General features: G+C 47.5%; 1 protein-coding gene across 3 annotated transcripts in view; it reads right to left on the bottom strand.

Moving 5' to 3' along the window:
• The window catches only part of RHOT2 (ras homolog family member T2), a 75,539-nt gene that overhangs the window by 30,023 nt on the left and 26,799 nt on the right, over window positions 1-18,717 (bottom strand). For all 3 annotated transcript variants that reach the window (XM_029576151.1, XM_029576152.1, XM_029576153.1), the window contains 7 exons: window positions 18,422-18,523; window positions 8,996-9,094; window positions 8,725-8,833; window positions 6,991-7,111; window positions 1,334-1,418; window positions 437-582; window positions 224-324 (listed from right to left, as the gene is read on the bottom strand). In XM_029576151.1, coding sequence (XP_029432011.1) covers window positions 224-324; window positions 437-582; window positions 1,334-1,418; window positions 6,991-7,111; window positions 8,725-8,833; window positions 8,996-9,094; window positions 18,422-18,523 — 763 coding nt within the window. The remainder of the gene's footprint in view (window positions 1-223; window positions 325-436; window positions 583-1,333; window positions 1,419-6,990; window positions 7,112-8,724; window positions 8,834-8,995; window positions 9,095-18,421; window positions 18,524-18,717) is intronic.

The following is an 18,717-nucleotide window of genomic DNA, read 5'->3' as shown; positions in this document are numbered from 1 at the left end:
TACTCAAAAGTCACCCCTTCATGTTCTTAAACAGCAAAATTACATATTAGACTATGCAAGCCCCTGCTCACAAACCTAAAATCCAGAGATTTCCGTTACTGAAGTGGAACTTAGCCACCCATGATGGCCTCCGTCTGAGAATCCCGATCAGAGAGGAAGAGAGACAGTGCGAGAGTGTGTGTATCATCTATGAATGCATGAGCATGCTTTGGGACTCACTTACCTGTGATGGCCTGCGTCTGAGAGTCCTGATCCGAAAGGATGGGATAGCCAAGGTACCCCAGGTATTCCAGACAATGATGGACATCCAAATATGCCACCAGCCTGCACAGGGAATAAGGAGGAAAATGGAGCATTACAGACCACAAGGAAGGGACTTGTCCAGTGTCTGACTGAAGAGCTGTAAGGGGGGCAGAGTGCGGGTGAGCAAGCTTACGTCCACTGGCAGAGGTATCCATGCAGAGAAAGCAGACCATTATCAGAGGTGCACACAGTGCGGTACAGCTCCGGGCCCCAGGGGGTGTAGGGGAACACGCTGAAGAGACTCTGAAGCTCGGAGGGGGAGAGGGCGCCGTCTTTGTCCTGCATGCAGAAACACACGGAGATGGTGAATGAGCATGGGCTGAAGGAGGAGAGAAAGGTGAACAGGAGAGAAAAATGGACAGAGGGCAGGAAGAGAGGAAGACAATTTAAAAGAAAGGGTGGAGACCACAGAGAAACAGCTGATGAACTGTAGCATGGGCGTGAAGAGCAGAGAGAAACAAGAGGGGGAGGGGGACAAAGAAAGGACTCGCATGGAAATCAGGACAGAAAAGAGCTGGGGGCTTGGAAGAGGGCTAGTGAGGCAAAGAAAGAGGAGAGAACACAAACAGTGACTGCAGCCTAGGCTGGAGGGGGTGGTTAGTGAACACTCACACTGGCGACTGGCATGCTAACATTTAATCTCTTTTCTTGGCAAGCAGGCGCTTGGCTCTCTGCTCCACCACAAAAAATAAAAAAAGATGGCCTGGGTTTGCGCTGGCAACCGTTCCGGCCTAGGTCCTTGCAGCAACAGCACACGATCCACCCATGCTCTGCCATCTGTGAATGTGAATAGATATGGACCCAGGGAAACATGGAAGTGATCGAGCCTGGGGGGGGAGGGGGGTATGAGAATAAGAGAGGCAACCTCCCACGTCCTCCCGAGTCTGACAGTGCCCAGTGCCTTTCAGTGGTGGGAGGCCAAGCACGGCAGCACTGGGGGCCCTGACAAGACCTGGGATGTCTCTCATGTGGCAGCGGCATCCCGTGGAGGCTGCCTGTTTAATTCAGGAACTAAACTGCCACCACTCACCATGTCATGTTTCTCGAAGATTCTCTGCAGGAACTGATGTCCAAAGTGATTGAGCTCCGTGGAGCAGTTGTGGCGCACACGGAGCCTGCAAAGGACAGGAGAGAGAGAGAGAGGGGAGGAAATGAAGACGTCGTATCAGTAATCTGGAATTTAGGAATAAAGTCATCAGCCACGGCTCCTCTCCCCCAATAGCTGTTCAACTCAACCTTCTTGTCCTTTCTTTTCTTTGCTACGTGTATTCCCCTCCCTCATACAGAGGGATCCTGCAGAGGGTGGTGAAGTCAAGAACCCTGCAACTGAAGTCATGCTGGAACATGCTATGAGGCCACTGATCCTGTGGCCCTCAGAACAGAACATGCCACGAGCTCATTCATCCCTGCAGCTGAAGTCACAGCAGGATCATGCTGTGAAATCACGGATCCCGCCACTGCGTTCACAGCATGAACGTGCCATGAGGTTACCAACTCTACAGATGCCACAGGAGGAACAGGCTGCGAGGTCAATGACCCTGTGACTGAGGTCACAGCAGAACTAGAAAAGGCGCAGAGAAGGGCAACAAAAATGATAATGGGAATAAAAGAGTTTCCCATATGAAGAAAGGTTAAACAGGACACTCATCAGTGTGGAGATGAGGTGACAGAGGGAATATGATAGAGGTTTACAAATTCATGAATGGGGTGGAACAGACAAAGAGGGGATGGTTATTTATCCTTTTCAATAGTACTAGGTCTAAGGGGCACACCATGAAACTACTTCAAAAACAATTTTTAAAAAGTCAATGAACAATTAATTTGTGAGCTGATATTCAAAAAAAGCTGAGAAGCTAAATTTCGGCACCTAAGGACCTGATTTAAGGAAAATTGGTTCTTAATTGCTAATTTTCATCCTGTAGTACCACGGATCAGTCCAGATTCCTAGGTTTTGTCTCCCTGCCAGCAGATGGAGACAGAGAAAGTTTTACTGACACTGCTACATAATCACATGTGCCACCTGCAGTTCCTCAGTATTGACCTGTACCCAAGCATAAAAACTGTAAAAACAGCAACCAATAAAACAAACTTTTATATCAAGTCTGTATCCCATACCATGAAAATCCATATACCAATAAAATCAGATGAGCGGACGACTCTCTCCCTCCACAGATCGGGCAGGTTCAGGACTGATCCGTGGTACTACAGAAACGAAAATTAGCAGGTAAGAACCAATTTTCCTTCCCTTGTATGTACCCAGATCTGTCTAGACTCCTGGGATGTACCAAAGCTCCCTATTTAGGGTGGGACCTGGAGAGTCCCGCTCGCAAAACACTCTTGCCAAAAGACCAGGACTCCGGATCCCCTACATCCAGATGATAGTGCTTCGCAAAAGTATGCCGCAACTTCCAAGTCGCTGCCCTGCAAATTTCCTGCGGCGAAACCAGCTGTGCCTCTGCCCACGAGGCTGCCTGGGATCACATGGAATGGGCTATGTACTTCGACCCAATAGCCTCTTTGAGCCATCACGCAATCGTAGCCTTAGATGCATGAAAACCTCTTCTTGGCCCGCTCCACCAAACAATGAGGTGATCTGACATCCTAAAGTCATTCGTTACCTTAAGATATTGCAACACCACCCTCCGCATGTCCTAAAGCTTAAGCTCTCTCGCATGAGGTGCGGAAGAATCCAACAGAGGAAAAGCTGACTTCGCTTGGATGAGCCAGACGTCCAGGCATGGGTGAACCAGCACATCCTCCTTTCTGAGGGCTGCCTCCCACCATCACCTTGGTGAAGATCCTCAGGGCCGTTGCAAGCCCGAACGGGAGAACACAAAATTGAAAATGCCTCTCGAGGATCATAAACTGGAGATACCTCTGATGATCTGGATGGATCCCTATGTGTATGTATGCTTCTGTTAGATCCAAGGACGCCAAGAACTCCCCGCTTCATACCGCTGCTATGTCAGACCGCAGAGTCTCCATCTGAAAACGGAGAACTTTGAGAACTATGTTCACCTTTTTTAAATCCAGAATTGGACGAAAGGTTCTTTCTTTTTTTGGTACCACAAAATAAATAGAATAATGTCCCGTCTCTTGCTCCTCCTGGGGGTTGGGAATAATGGCTCCCAGCATTCGCAGTCATTGGATGATCTGCTGCACGACCAGCTTCTTTTCCACCGAGGCACAAGTTGATATCATGAATAGGCTTCTTAGTGGCCGAGCAAATTCTAAAGCGTAGCCTTGTCCTATCATGCTTAGAACCCACTGGTCCAATGTGATCTTGACCCGCTTCTTGTAAAATTGAGACAAACGCCCCATGATGAGAGGAACTGAGGAGTGGGCCGGCTCGCCTCATTGCACAGGCTTGGCTCCACCACTACCTTGGCCGGAGCCCTCTCTCTTTGCCCTACGTCCACGAAATGACTGATTCCAGGACTGCAACCTCTCTGAGGTCTGCCTTTGGCCAGTGCCAGGATCTGACGGAAATGCCTTTGCCCCCAAAATCAGGAGTGCCCAAGAAAACCTTTGGATCCTTTGGGCTTGTCCTCTGATAGCTTTTGCACTTTATCTCCCAAATGCTTTATCAGAAGCTTGCCCTTAAAAAGGCAATGCCTTCAACGAAACATCCACGACCAGTTCTGCAACCAAAGAAGCCTCCTGGACAAGACCGTGGACATCATCGTCCTGGAAGAAGTGCGAAAAGAGGTCATAGAATGCATCGGCTCCATAGGCGACCGCAGCCTCCAAGTGTTCCGCCTGCTTAGTATCCTGGGGTAACAAATCTTTGTTATCCTGTAACTGCTGTACCCATCTCAGCCCAGTCCGAAACATAAAACTGCTGCTCATTGCAGCATGGATGCCAAGAGCAGACTCCTAAAAAAATATTCTTAAGGTGATCCTCGAGCGTCCTGTTCTGCAAATCCATCAGAGCTGTCGCACCAACTACTGGAATGGTGGTCCATTTCGTAACTGCTGAGACAGAGGCATCCACCTTTGGACCCCTTAAGACTTACAGTGTCTTTGGGCAAGGGATAGAGCTTATCCATGGCTCTGCTAACTTTATGGTCAGTCTCCACAGTACCCCAGTCCTTGACCATCAACTGTTTGACAGACTTATGAAAAAAGAAAGTCCTGGTTGGATCACGTAAGCCAGCCATGACCGGATCCACTGTCTCCTGGTCAGACTCCTCCTGCGGAACTGGTATGCCTAACCCCCACCAGGGCATGCGGAATAATGGGTCCAAGTTCCTCCTTTTGAAACAGGTGAACTACTTTGGGATCGTCCCCTCCATGGATGGGACCCTTCCCCAATTCCTCATCCAGATCTTGCCCATTCCTGGGTGAACTAGTGCCAGAAGAACCATCCTCAGACGGCAACCTACGTTCGGACTCCTCGGAGGAACTCTCATCGGCGGCCCATGGCGCAGTTGGACTAAGGACTCTCTGAATCCTTTTGGCCCCTGAGGATCCCCGAAACCTTGGGTCTCTTTCTAGGTGGAGCTTTTGTAATCCTCCGCTTGGGGGAGCACTGTTCCATGGCCCTCCGGGCCACAAAGGCTTTGTGCATCAAAAGAATAAATTCCGATGAGAAAGGAGAGGAATCACGAAAATTCTCTTCCAGAAGATCTGGCTCCTTCTCCGACTGCCCCTCCTGGGTCCCAAGGGCTTCCTTGAGGCTGGAATCCGCTGAAGGGAGATCCCCTACCTGCCCACCCTTTCCCCAGCAGACAAAAAGGTTTTCAAAATGGCCACTGTTCCCACGCTTACTGGGAACGAATCAGCAGCCTCCCCTATCGCAGCCAGTGACCTACCAGGCCCACTCTGCCTCGAAGATGCTGCCGCATCCCCCAACACAATATTGCCCTCCCCACTGGAGAGGCATCAGGAACATCGTTCGACTCGAGACAGACGCGAGCTGTGCTCCCCACGTGATGCGGGGACACCTGCACGGCATGGCTCGGCTTGACCCCGACCGCGCAGCATACGCTCAGAGAGGTGAAGGCACTGGGAGAGCCACAATGACGGAAGAACCCCTAAATGGCTTACCTCCCTCTGCCATCACTGATAGGGAGAGCCGAAGGAAAAATAAGCCCCTGTTTCATTCCGTTCTTTGTTTTTCTTTTTTTCAAAAACTTTACGATAGAGAACAAAACGTTCACGTCTCTGAATGAAGAGTGGCAGAGGCTTCCTTCAATTCTCCTTCAGGTGAGGGAACTGGACCACCGGCTTTCGCTTCAGGCGTGATTCAGCGAGCAAATTAGGGTCCCCAATCTCTGCTTGTCCTGCCCTGCAACCAGGAGGGATGGTCCCACCAGGACCTGCCAACTTCCTGGGAGGATAATCTTCTTCTCTAATTGTTCCTAATTCAAAACTTTTTTTTTTTTTTTTTAAATCTCAGGTACAGAACTGCAGGTTTTGCACCTCCTTCATCTGCAGGAGACAGAGAAATACTGAGGGACTGCAGGTGGCCCACCAGGTTATATGGCAGTGGCTGCAAAACGTTCTCTGTCTCCATCTGCTGGAAGGGAGGCAAAACCCGGGAGTCTGGACTGATCTGGGTATTTACTGGGAAACAGAGGCCTCTTTTTCTAACGTTATTCAGCGTTTTAAAAATAAATGTGGATAAAGCTGACCAGCAGAAGTCAGGAAAATATCCTGTGGGACCTCCCATCTCCCTTCTCCTCCTCTCCTGGCACTCAGATCTCCCCTGGGTGCTTTGGAGTTTTTTGTTTCAGATAGAGAAGTCTCCTCCCTTATTGCAGCAAAGATCATCCTCTTCCTCCTTTGTGTGTAAAACTTAAGATTCTGCCAAAAATAGTGATGATGTCAAGAACCTATTCCATTTTCTGTCATTTTCTAAAATTCTCTGTTTGTTCGTTAGTTTCCTGCTGCCTGGTGCTGGGCCACGCGGGCTTAGCAGCCCTGAGAGGCAAACACGGCTTTCATTTGCAGGTTTTATTAGCAGTTTCCTCTTTGTTCCGCTCATTCCCTCAACCCCAGGCTGGTTGCCTCAGCGACGGCCCTCGACTGAGAGGCATGCACCGTGGCGCTCTGCAGAGCCCGACACAAGACAGCCGGGATAACCCTGCCAGGAACTGTGACGCCTTCTCTGCAGCGTCCCCAGCCCACGCATCGGGAGCTGGGTCCAGAATCTAACCCGGGTCCTTGCGCCGATTCGACCAGAGTTTGTGTTAAGCGAATCACGAGTAGGAAACCAATCGGTTGACGGGGTTTCTCCGTTTTAGGAAAACACGAATAGGCCCTTTCACGGTTCAGATCCCGGCTCCTCAGGCTGGGGAGCCTGGTTGACACAGCACTCCCAGCTCCCGGGGAAGAGCGAAGCCCGGCACTGCACATACGGGACGGCGAGGTGCCAGCCAATGAGCTCGATAGAGTTATCCCCCACTCTCGTTATGGCATCCACCTGCCATAAATGTGTTAACAAACATTCATACAGCTGCGTAGGAGTTCTCCCTGACAAAAGCCAGACACGAAGGAGGCCATGCCAAGAAGGATGAACAGAAGAATAAGACAGTTGTGACTGCAGGTGCCAGACCAAATGAAATGTTAAACTGTGCATGTGCAGACAAAACTGGCTGAGATGCTGGATGACCAGTTAGTCTCTGTATTTGGAAACAGGTGAGAATCAACGTCGTGCTTGTGGCCTGCCCCACAGATACCTACGGTGGGTAGAGGTAATCGTCCGTCAGCTCCAAAATGTCATTGTACCCGAAGCGGCGCAGGATGGTCCAGGTGGTCTCATGCCGTCCCCGCTGGATGAATAGTGTATTCAAGAACAGGAAGCCTGTGACCACAGAAGAGAGACAGTTACTGGCTTTTATACCTCAACACAAGCACCGAGAGGGCCAGCCAGATCCCCAGGGCTGCAAGCCCACTTCCATGCATAACACATAACTCTTAACGTGATCTATGGATGCAGTCACGGCACAGATGGACACAGCTCTGGCACAAAACATGACAGCTACTGCAGGGGACAGAGGGAAAGGAATGATGCTTTGCTTATCCAAGTCTAGTTATACAGAGATGCACACAAAGACACAGTCATTTACACAAAATCCCAAAACAGAAAGAAGTGCAGGAAGCCGATCTCATGCGCCTGGAGTTCTCTCCACTCAGTGCTGCACTGACCCTCCAGCTCATGGGGCACACTGTCAGGAAGGAACCTTTGAATTACTCATGCACCCCAACATTCAGTGTTCAAGGGGGTGGATTCAGCCTCCTAGGAGAGTGCATTGGAGGAAGGGAACTTCGGGTTTTTTTTGGTTTTTTTTTAAAGAGAGCAATTGCAAGGCTCAGCCCTGTACTCTGGCCACAGTGCTGTGGAATAAGATACCAAGTTTGCATCTTGTTTTTTTTGGATGCCAGTGAGGTGTGGGGGCACACTGCAGAGGTGCTGTTCGTGGGCCTCTTGAGAGGAGGGATGACGTCTGTGAATGCATGGGGGTCAATTCATCGTGGGTTTCCTTTGTAGCCCTGCAGCCAGCCAGAAGGCCTGAAAGACTGTGGGAATCACCCTAGGGAAGCGGGTAGAGCAGCAGGGGCTAAAGTGAAAGTTTTAGCCAGGTAAACATATATACAGTTTAGATAATGATGTTTTAATTTTAGGTTTTGTTTTGTTTTTTTTTTTTTATTTATGGGTGATTGTTATCTGATTGTTTTAAAATTTGTGCTGTAAATCGCGCTTTGGAAGATTTGATCTGGAAAGCGATTAATAAATGATTTTAAATAAAAAAAAAATTTGTGTGTTTCTAAGAAGGAAAAACTGGTGACTAGTACATAGGGGCAGAACATGTCGGTGAGCTGGAAGGCCCTGGCTTTATGAGAAGCTTCTGCAATGAATTTTAGCTGCCAGCCTCTTGAGCACTACGCTGTTGCCTTTCGCTCTAACCCAGTTTCTCACATTATTTCCCCTCCACGCCACTTCCTTATGACGGCCAGCTTAGCTACAAGTCTCCTGTGGAGCGGGGATGGGTAGGCAATGTTAAATTCTGAAATCTAAAGGGATCATGGTCAAGCATTTCTCCTCATCTCCCAGTCAAAGAAAGGGACTGGATCTGTTTGATGTGACTTCCCCCTGGCAAATCCATGCTGCCTCAGAGCCCACTGGATTCCAAATATTAAAAACATTCCTTCTCTTTAGCAGCGATTTCATTAATTTCCCCACCACTGACCTGGCCAGTAGTTGCCATTTTTGGGAAGAGGAATAGCTGCCTAGTGGTTAGAGCAGCGAGCTGTGAACCAGGGAAACCAGGGTTCCAATCCCACCGCCGCTCCTGGTGGGATTGGAACCCTGGTTTCCAACAGTTAATTAGGAAGAGATGCGACAAAGATACACGATGATTTTATAAGGCTAGTTTTCCAGTAAGAAGTCACTGAGGACATCAACATCCTTCTTACCATTTAATGTCAGGCCGTTGTCTTGCACTCCATCAGCTGTGTTCTTCCACACCACCATCTTCACATCCTCCAGGGCCTGAGGAGCCAACGGATTCCCAAAACAAGACTTCTGCCTCCCAGGACAAACAAGAGTGAGTCAGGGGAGGGGGGAAAGCCGGGGGTCTGGAAGCATTTTTTATGGCCCTCTGGATCCCCTAATCTCCCCCATCATCACCTTCCTCCTTTTCCAGCTTCCCCACCTCTCCCACATTCCCTGCCCGCTCTTGCTCACCTGGAAGAAGTTGAGTTCATCGTCACTCAGTATCTGGTTGTTATCCTGGTCGGAGATGTTGAAGATACGCGTCAGGGCCCGGGCGCACTGCGGCCTCAGCTGCAACCAAAGAACAAAGTCAAAATCTAGGCATCATCTCTCACTAGTAATCCATTGACTCTTACCTGCCTTCTCTCGATATAGAAGAATCGCTATATGTCCTACTATAGCCCCAATCCCAAGGTCCTTTGCCAATACCATGGTCTTAACCTAACCATAACCCTACTAGCCTTGTATCACAGTTTGATTTATACCCTGGTTTGTTCAATAGTTTCACGATCCTAGTTCTGTATTCCTCTGTTCTATGTAATTGCACTCTTTGAGGCACTGTTTCTGTTACAATGTAAACCACTTTGATTTGTAACCTCTTACAAGAAATTCGGTATATAAAACCGTTAAATAAATAAATAAATAAATCTATTCGTCCTGAGATGTCCCTGGCACACATTTGAACTCATGCGAGGACTGTGAGTTCTTGCAGCAGCCCCACAACTGAAGGACACATTTGTGTGTGTGTGTGTGTTTCATGAATTGGTTTAATACAATTTCTATTTAGCAAACATAATATTACCTTGTCTGGGAGGATACTGCTACCATATTGTACAACATATGCTAACTATGATACAACAAAAACGCTGCAGTTACAGCATCTGGAATACATAATCTATAGGTTAAGATTATATTTTGCAGCTGGAATGACTTCATATTTGTATGCCAAACATACTTTCCAGTTATTAAGCATGAGTTTTAAGAACAAGGATGGTAAAATATCTGTCAATTCCTTATTACAACCAGAAATACCTTTTGTAATTATAACTGATTCCAAATAATTTGAATAGAAAGCTCACATTGCATATTCAGTTGATTTTCAGTACATCCCATACCTCGTTACAGAAATATAACATGTGAGAATGTTCCCCCTCTCAGGGGGCAAATCCAACATTTGATCTTCCTGATCAATAATTTTTTACCAGGGTTTAGACTTCCTTATGAATAATAAAATACATTTTCCAAATGAGGAATGCAGACATTGAAGCCTCCAAAAAATAACTCTTTGCACAGATTTGATACAGATACATTCCTTGATGGGGTGTACCTGAGTGCACTGACAGTGATCAAGGAACTGAATTTCATAATAAGGTAACTGAACAAGTGATCACTGCAATGGGCATGAAGCACAGACTCCACTGTCCATATCACCCCCAGTCTTCTGGCCAGGTTGAAAGAATGAACAAAACCATTGAAACTAGACTGGCTAAAGCCATAGAAGAAACTGGTTTACCCAGGCCAGAAGTACCATCAGTGGTCTTGTTTAGTATTAGGGCTACCGCAACCAGGACCCACCAGTCTGAATCCATTTGAGGTGGTTACTGGGTGTCCCATGCCAACACACCTAACTCCAGGACTCAACTTTGAGTGTGACTTACCTGGATCACTAGATTTGATGATGTCATATTGCAAAGGGTCAACTGAAGCTATTTGCAAGACATCCCAACAAGACACTGCTGCACTGACGAAACCTCGAGTTGACATTCCACACGGACTACAGCCTGGCAATGCTGTTTTAATCTGAAACTTTCTCCAGGTCAACGCTTTAGAACCACACTGAGAGGGACTCTTATCAGGTTCTGCTCACCACATGAACAGCCATGAAAGTAAAGGGGCAGATCCATGCATCACATGTTAAAACCTGAAACCCTGGACTAGATCGAGAAGATGATGAATAAACATGGTGAGGAATAACACCACCCCTATATATTGCTTGACCGTGCTGTCGTCTAGTTTTGAGCATCCTTTTAAATAAATATATAAATAAGATAACTACACCAATCAGCTGAACTGTTTTAAGCATATCAATGTGTGCCATGCAAGATAACTACATTAAATCACTATATTTCCTAAGCCTTAGCCAGAACTTATCAGAGGGATGCACTGATGGACTTATATAGATGAATACATTTTGGAACAAATTCTGCTGAAATGGATACATATGTATATTTTTTGAATACTATTATCTGAGTGACTTTTGGGGCTGAAAACACATAAGTGGTTTATGAGCAAGTAATGATTAAATAATATAGTCCAATGCTTCGTTTACAATTATGAAACGTTGGCTTATTACTTCTGGGGAAATTCTGTGCAAAAAGAATAACAATTTCTGCACACAAATTTAAAATTCTGCATACTTTATATTAGTCAAAATAAACACAATATATATATATGTCAGTCTTTAAGTAATTAATTTAAAATGTAATACAGAAAAAAGTTATTACTTAAAGATGCAGAGTTTTATATATTTTGAACATAATTTCCCTAGAAGGACACCCTCTCTCCCTACTCCCCTGGCCAGTCTCCTTTCACTTTGCCCTCTCAGGCCCCAACCCCTCTCTAGGCTCAATCCCTTCCATTCTGTTCTCTACTCTGTGAGTTTAACCCCTCTCTCAGTACTGCCCCTCACACAGGCTTCCACTGTCCCTCTCTCTCACACACACCAGCTCCCTCTCTCGTGCACATGCACACCCCCAATACAGGCTTCCTCTCTATCTTGCACACACGCACACATATGCTACCTATCTCTCTCTCACACATCTATCTCTGCACACTGGCTCATTCTCTCCCTAACACACACATCCCTACTCACAGGCTCCATCTCTCTCTCTCTTACAAACACACACATCCCTTCATACAGGTTTTCTTTCTCACACACACGACACACTTTCACACAGGCTCACTCCCTCACATTCACACAATCCCTTTTTCACACATACCAGCTCCTAATCTTTCTCACATATACACACTCCCCCACAATCTCCTTACATAGGGTCCTTCTCTCTGACATGCACACACAACCATGCACCCTCATGGCTCTCTCTCTCACACACACTCCTACACACAGCCTTGCAGTCTCTCTCTCACACACACACACACACACACACCTCTACACACAGATTCATTCTCACCGGGGCCTGCTCCATCTTCACTGCAAGCAGGGTCTTTGCTATTTTTGCCACGAGTGGGATGGGCTCCGCTTGAGGCCGCTGGGATCTGCATCATCTTTGCTGTGTGCGGGATGGGCTCCGCTCCTGGCCAACAAGACCTGCGCCATCTTCGCCATGAGCGGGATGGGCTCTGCTTGCGGCCACCAGGGCCTGCTCTATTTTTGCCACTCGCGGGGCCTTCACCATTTTAACCGCGAGCGGGATGGGCTCTGCTTGCAGCTGCTGGGGCCTGCACCATCTTTGCCAGGAGCGAGATGGGCTCCGCTCGCACCGTCCTGGGGCCTGCACCAAATTCTGCGCAGAAAATGGAAATTCTGCACAGGAGGGGAATTCTGCACAAATTCTGCACTCCACAGTAGCGCAGAATTTCCCCAGGAGCAGCCTATGTATGAGCTTGCTTTCTTCACTTGTTTTGATGAAGTTTCGGTTTTTTTGGGAGGGTGGGGTGTTTTACTGTTTGTGACACTGAGGAATATGTGATCTTATGGATTTTTTTTGTAAGATTTCTTTGGACTTTTCCAGTATTAACCATACGCCTCGTTCATATATTTGACGGTTCCCATTGTATTTAGGGTAAGAGTCCTCACTGATCCATAGCTCCTTGGGCCGGGCTGGCATGGGACCAACCTAAGACACGGGGTGGGGCCAGCATTGGAGCTTGCAGCATTATATTAATCCTACTAAATATGACAAAGGGGAAAAATGTAAATGTGCTTCATGCGCCTCCCTGAGGAGACAGGACCAGTGGATGGTGGTGAAGAAGCTGAAAGATAATGGCAGCATAATAAGATTGAACTCATCAGACCTGTGGAAATAGCCAAAGCTGTTGAAATGCTAAAGGATGTCAAAGGTTAGCCTTAGGTTTTGCTTCTGCCTTCTGGGCTCAGCTTACAAGAAATGATGTGACCTACAAGAATTCAGCATTATTAACATAACTGATATAAGAAGAATATCAACTAGTTAGAAGATGTTTTGCAAATAAAGGAACTAATTCATTGGTACCCAGGTTGGAGGGAGGTGACGTATAAAATCTGCTGCACAGCTTCTGAGCTTTGGTCTTCGCATGACCTTTACCCTGGTGTGGTATTCCGCATGCTCCGCAAGATGTCTTACTAATAACGAATTTCTCTTTGCCAACTGTTAAGAGTTCAGTGCTTATGGGACAGCGCCCAAATCAATATCCTTTTCTCACACGTTTTCCTCCCCGCAGTAAACCACCTTAAGTCCCTTCTGCAAACACAGAGATCCCAAAGCCATTTTAGAGGATGCCAGCATCTTATCACAAGTTTTAAAAATCTACAACACGTCGCGCAATGAATGGATATCAACTTTCCCTGCTAATATTCAGGCTATATTATCACTTGCATAAGAGATTTTCAAAAACTAAACAAATGTCAAACGAGAAATAAATTCTCCCACTCCACCTCATCAAAAGCCTTTTCGGCATCTAATGAAATTGCCATAACCTCCATCTCTTCAATGTATCCAGCGAGCTGCACAAGGAAAGCTACAATACAAGCCTCTACCATATCAATACATCAAATTCCAAATATACCATAAAACCAAAGTTGCATAAAATAATCCTATATAAAATGTGTCTATGGTTGTATGTATATCTGTCATTTTGTTTTTGTAGTTAGAATATATGTGACTTTTATGCTGTGTATTAAGAATTATGCTTTGTATTTACTGGTTGTATTTTACTCACATTGTAAACCATTTTGAATTAATAAAAAAAGGTATATAAATCGAATTATGAAAAATGAAATGAAATGAACTTCAGACATAAAATGAACTCATCATCACTACAGAATGGAGAAATTACTTACCTGATAATTCTGTTTTCCTTAGTGTAGACAGATGGACTCAGGACCAATGGGTTGGGCTCCCCTGCCAGCAGATGGAGATGGAGTCAGGTTTCAAAGCTGATGACACTCTAGATACACCCCTGCAGTGACCTCAGTCCTCTTCAAAAGCCACTGTGAACATACTATCGAAAAAACTTGATTAAAAATGGATAACTGTAACTAAACCAAACAAACACCGAACCCCAGTAAGATTATAGATGCCCTGATCTAGGGACTGGATGACGGCTTAACCGTAATCTCTTGGAATAGATATCCACCCCACGGGTGAATCCTTGGCATAGTTCTTGGGCAGCCCAGGGTGGGATGCTGAGTCCATCTGTCTACACTAAGGAAAATGAAATTATCAGGTAAGTAATTTCTCCATTTCCTAGCGTGTAGCCAGATGGACTCAGGACCAATGGGATGTACAAAAGCTACTCCCGATTGGGAAGGGAGGCTGCCCGCGGTCCGGTTAACATTGCCCTTGCAAAGGCTGCGTCCTCCCAGGCCTGAACGAAGGTGTGCAAGGAGGACCACGTCGCTGCTTGGCAGATATCCATGGGATACAGCAGTCTAGCTTCCTCCCATGAGACTGCCTGAGCCTTAGTGAAATGAGCTTTAATCTGAAAGGGTAATGGCTTTCTTGCCTCCACAAAGGCTCCTGTGACCATCTCCTTAACCTATGAACTATGGTAGCCTGTGAAGCTGGTTCGCCCTGCTTCCTTCCACTGTGAAGGACAAACAGTCCGTCTTTCGGATTGGTTCTGAAACTTCCAGATACCGCACCAAAAGCCTACTGACATTCAAATGGTGGAGGAGGCAGTATTCTTCCGCTTATCTAGGGATGGCAACAAAATGAAACTCCAAGACTACCTTGGGCAAGAAGGATGGAACCGTACGAAGCTGTAACGCACCTGGAGTCATCAGGAGGAACGGTTCCCGACATGACAATGCCTGTAGTTCAGAGATGCGATGTGCCAAGCATATCGCCACCAAGAACACCGTTTTAAGGGTTAATAAACACAAGGAAGACTGTGCAGCGGCCAAAAGGAAGGCCCTGCCAAAAACTCCAATACTAGATTAAGATTCCACATGGGAACCAGCCAAAGTAGCGGTGGATGGAGGTGCTCCACCCCTTTCGGAAAACGGGCATGTCCACATGAGCCGACAGGCAGGTTCCATTCACCTCACCCCTGAAACAGGAGAGAACCGCTACCTGGACCTTCAAGCAGTTAAGGGTCAAACCTTTATTCAAGCCACCCTGCAAAAATTCCAGAATTAGTGGGATTTTGACCGCCCGAGGGGAAACACCGCATTCCTCACACCAGGCCTCAAATACTCTCCAGACCCACACATACGCTAGGGATGTACAGAACTTCCGCGCGCGGAGTAAGATGGCAAATACTGCCGTCGAATATCCACGCTTCATCAGGCGAGCCCAGTCAAGGGCCAGACCGTAAGACAGAATTGAGTCTGATCCTCGTGAAGGACCTGTCCCTGCTGCAGCAGTCCCTGTGCTGTGGGAGGCCCAGGGGGGTCTCCACCGGGAGTCTCCGCATCTTCTAAGGAATCTGTATTCTCCTCCATGTCATCTGGGTCCCTGCCAGGGATATCCTTGGTGAGGCGAGGCAAGCCTCGAGGTCTGCCGCTAGGACTGGGAGAGGGAGTGCTTACCGGCTGAGGTTCTGTCCAGACAGACTGCGCCTGTATGAAGGCTTGAAGGCCCTGGAAAAATTCCATCCAAGAGAAGGCAGCCGGGTCCATGCCTAGCCCAGGAGGTACTGGATTAGGTGCCGCTGAATTTCCTCTCCCACGGAATACCCAGTCCTGAGGTTACTCAGATCCGGGGTACTTCCAGTTAAAGCTGTGGCTAACCCATTATCTGAATGGGAGGAGCCGGACTTAGCAAAGTCCACGGAAGCCAACACCCCATGGGCTTCCTCACAGTGCTGACAGATCAGGCTGTGAAGCCCTAATATGACAAGCAGCGCAGAGAGTAAGGCACTTAGGTCTCTTGGTTGACGGCGCCACTGGCGACAGTAACTGTGCATTCCAATCGGCTCACTCTTAAAAAATTAAATGCGCACAAATTTAGAGCACCTAGACGGAGCGTGGCGAGGCACACATGCGGTCCGTGCGCTCAGCATTTCCTGTATGCGTTTTCAGAATTGTGCGCGAAAGTATGTGCTGACGTTACGTGCACAGCGTGTGCGCAGAGCCAACGCGTTAGGCGTACCGACGTCCTACGTAGGGCCGTACCGCACTCACGGAAATGCGCACAAGATGGCGCCAATGAGACCAACCACATGGTGAGCCTAAATCAGGGCCTAGCCCACTGGGGGCTGCTCAACCCGCTCGGAGGCCCAATTCCCCTTACCCCCACGGGAGCGAGAACGACATCAGTACATTCAGTCAAGCACAGAAACTGGAGGAAACCTACCAGAATTCCCTCCAATCATCTCTGCATCGGTAAATCTCCCTTTTTTTTCTTTTAAACTTACCTGAGCTCAGAGCTTACCAGCTGAGTACAGAGACGGTCTCTGCCTGCGGGGGGAGAGGGCTTTGGCTGTCACCGCCGCGCTTGGCTTCCTGCACGCGCTGCCTTTCAGCTGCAGGAAAGTCCTCGCTGGATACCAGCTACCGTATCAAGGCCCACCTCTGAGGGATCTCAGAAATCGCCTCACGAATTCTCAACTGGGGGAGGGACCTTCAGGTATCACCGCAGGAGAGCGGGGCTCAATCTTTACTCCAATTTAAAAATAGAATTTCTTCTTCCACGAGGTACAGCGATCCCCATAGGGAAAGCACATCTGCATCTGCTGGAGACGGAAAAATACTGAAGGGCTGAGGTCACTGTAGGGGTGTGTCTATGGTGACGTCAGCTTTGAAACCTGACTCCGTTTCCGTCTGCAGGCAGGGGAGCATAAACCCATTGGTCCTGAGTCCATCTGGCTACATGCTAGGAAATGGCATATCACATATAGAGCAGTTCAATCCTCAAGTAACAATTAGCAAATATCAAGGCAACATATAAAACTGTAAAAGACCAGAAAGGAAAAGCATGCTGACACATCCTGAAGCAGATGCTTAGAAACCCACAAATCATAATCAGAGCAATAATGAAACAAACCACGGGCTTAAAACTAATATTCAGAGGGGACACTCCTGTAGCACTTCCCTTTGAAAATTGGGGTAGCTGCAGGAACGTGGCAAACCTTTGCAACTGTTTTGAAGGATGTGCAAAATTTCCATGGGGCTTTCAAAATTAAATCCCAGCATGTACTCTCCCTGCCACAGATTCTTTTACCTGCAGTGAGGGGGCGGAAATTTTCAATCTCCCCATTTCCCTGGACAAAGAGCTGTTTTACCTGCAGAAATTAGTTTCAAAATTACCCTCCTAATGAACAAGCGTCAGGACATTTGTAACATGCCCCAAAACAAAAAAAAAGCAATGACACAAGATTGGACCATGCAACAGCAATCTCTATAGAGATCTGGAGGTCAATATTCAGCGGATTTGTCCGGCTAAATTCAGGGCTTAGCTGGACAAACAATGGGATTTCAAAATTCTTCTGTGCCAGGTAACCCGCAGGCATTCCAGAGGCAGGGTTAAGTTATCTGGCTAACTTTGCGGGTATATTCAGTGGTGCACTCGCACCGTTGAATATCTGGTATAAGTTAGCCGAATAACTTAACCCTGCCTCTGGAATGCCTGCAGGTTACCCGGCTAAGCTTTATCCAGCTGACTACTTAGGTGCATAATTCAGAAGGGTTCAGCACAGAAGAATTTTGAAAACCCATTGTTTGTCCAGTTAAGCCCTGAATTTAGCTGGACTGGCTATCTTATCCGCTCTCTGCCCAGCTGAATACACACCTCCTAATCTTACTGCACAGATTTCACATACACGGCATGTATGTGCAGGGTAAAATGTTGATGAAATCAATGCATGGTTTCAGTAGCTTAAATGGCCTTTGATGATAGAAGAACGTGAGGCATTCCTCTGGCGCTAAAGTTGCCACAAAAAAAAACAACCCAAGATCTTAGAGCTAACTGTGCGCTCCCGCTCCGAGACTCACAACTCAGATCTACTCATCTTACTGGATCAAGTAACTTAGTTACTTGCAAAGACAATGCAGAATGCAAAGGTCGGGACGCGATCCTTCCTGCTACCATCATATAATGAGTCAACAGCGCTGCATTCTGACTGCTACAGATGGAACGATGAGAGCTCCGTTAAAAGAACAACCTGCACTACAGGCTCCACCCTCACCGAGAGGCAAAACCCAACCACCAGATGGGAAGAGCTGGAAAGTTACAGGTCAACCACATGCAAGCCATCCGAAGGTTTTATATACGGATAAAGACTCCCCCCTCCCCCATTTACGGTATAGCATTGAAAGTATGAGCGACTTTCAGGAGAAGGGAATAAGCAGAGACAGGCTGGGAGGAGCAAGGTGAAGGTGACAGAACCTTTTGGGAGGGAGGTTAGTGAAGGAAGCTGGGATGAACAGGAAGATCATCTTCAGAAGCTGCTTCTCACCTGCTTCTCCTCTGGATCGTACAGCGGGGCCGTGGGGTGCAGGACAGCTTTCTGCGCGTAGTAGAAGAGCTCCGAGATATTCTTCAGGTTCTTTGCCGAGCACTGATGCGGCGAGAGCGAGGGGGACAGAAAGAAGGCGCGTTATAACACACACTGCATCTTGCAGGAGGAGCATCATCAGACGCGGACAGAATTTTTCAGACAAGTCACTGCCATGGGAAAAGGCGATCCTCAAAAGTCACGTAGGAGGGTAAATGGTGATCTCTCCGGTCTGAAAACCTCCCTCCTCCGAGCAG

This window comes from Rhinatrema bivittatum, chromosome 14 (genome assembly GCF_901001135.1).
Source record: "Rhinatrema bivittatum chromosome 14, aRhiBiv1.1, whole genome shotgun sequence".
Taxonomy (NCBI): Eukaryota; Metazoa; Chordata; class Amphibia; order Gymnophiona; family Rhinatrematidae; genus Rhinatrema; species Rhinatrema bivittatum.
This window is presented reverse-complemented; position numbering and strand designations above follow the sequence as displayed.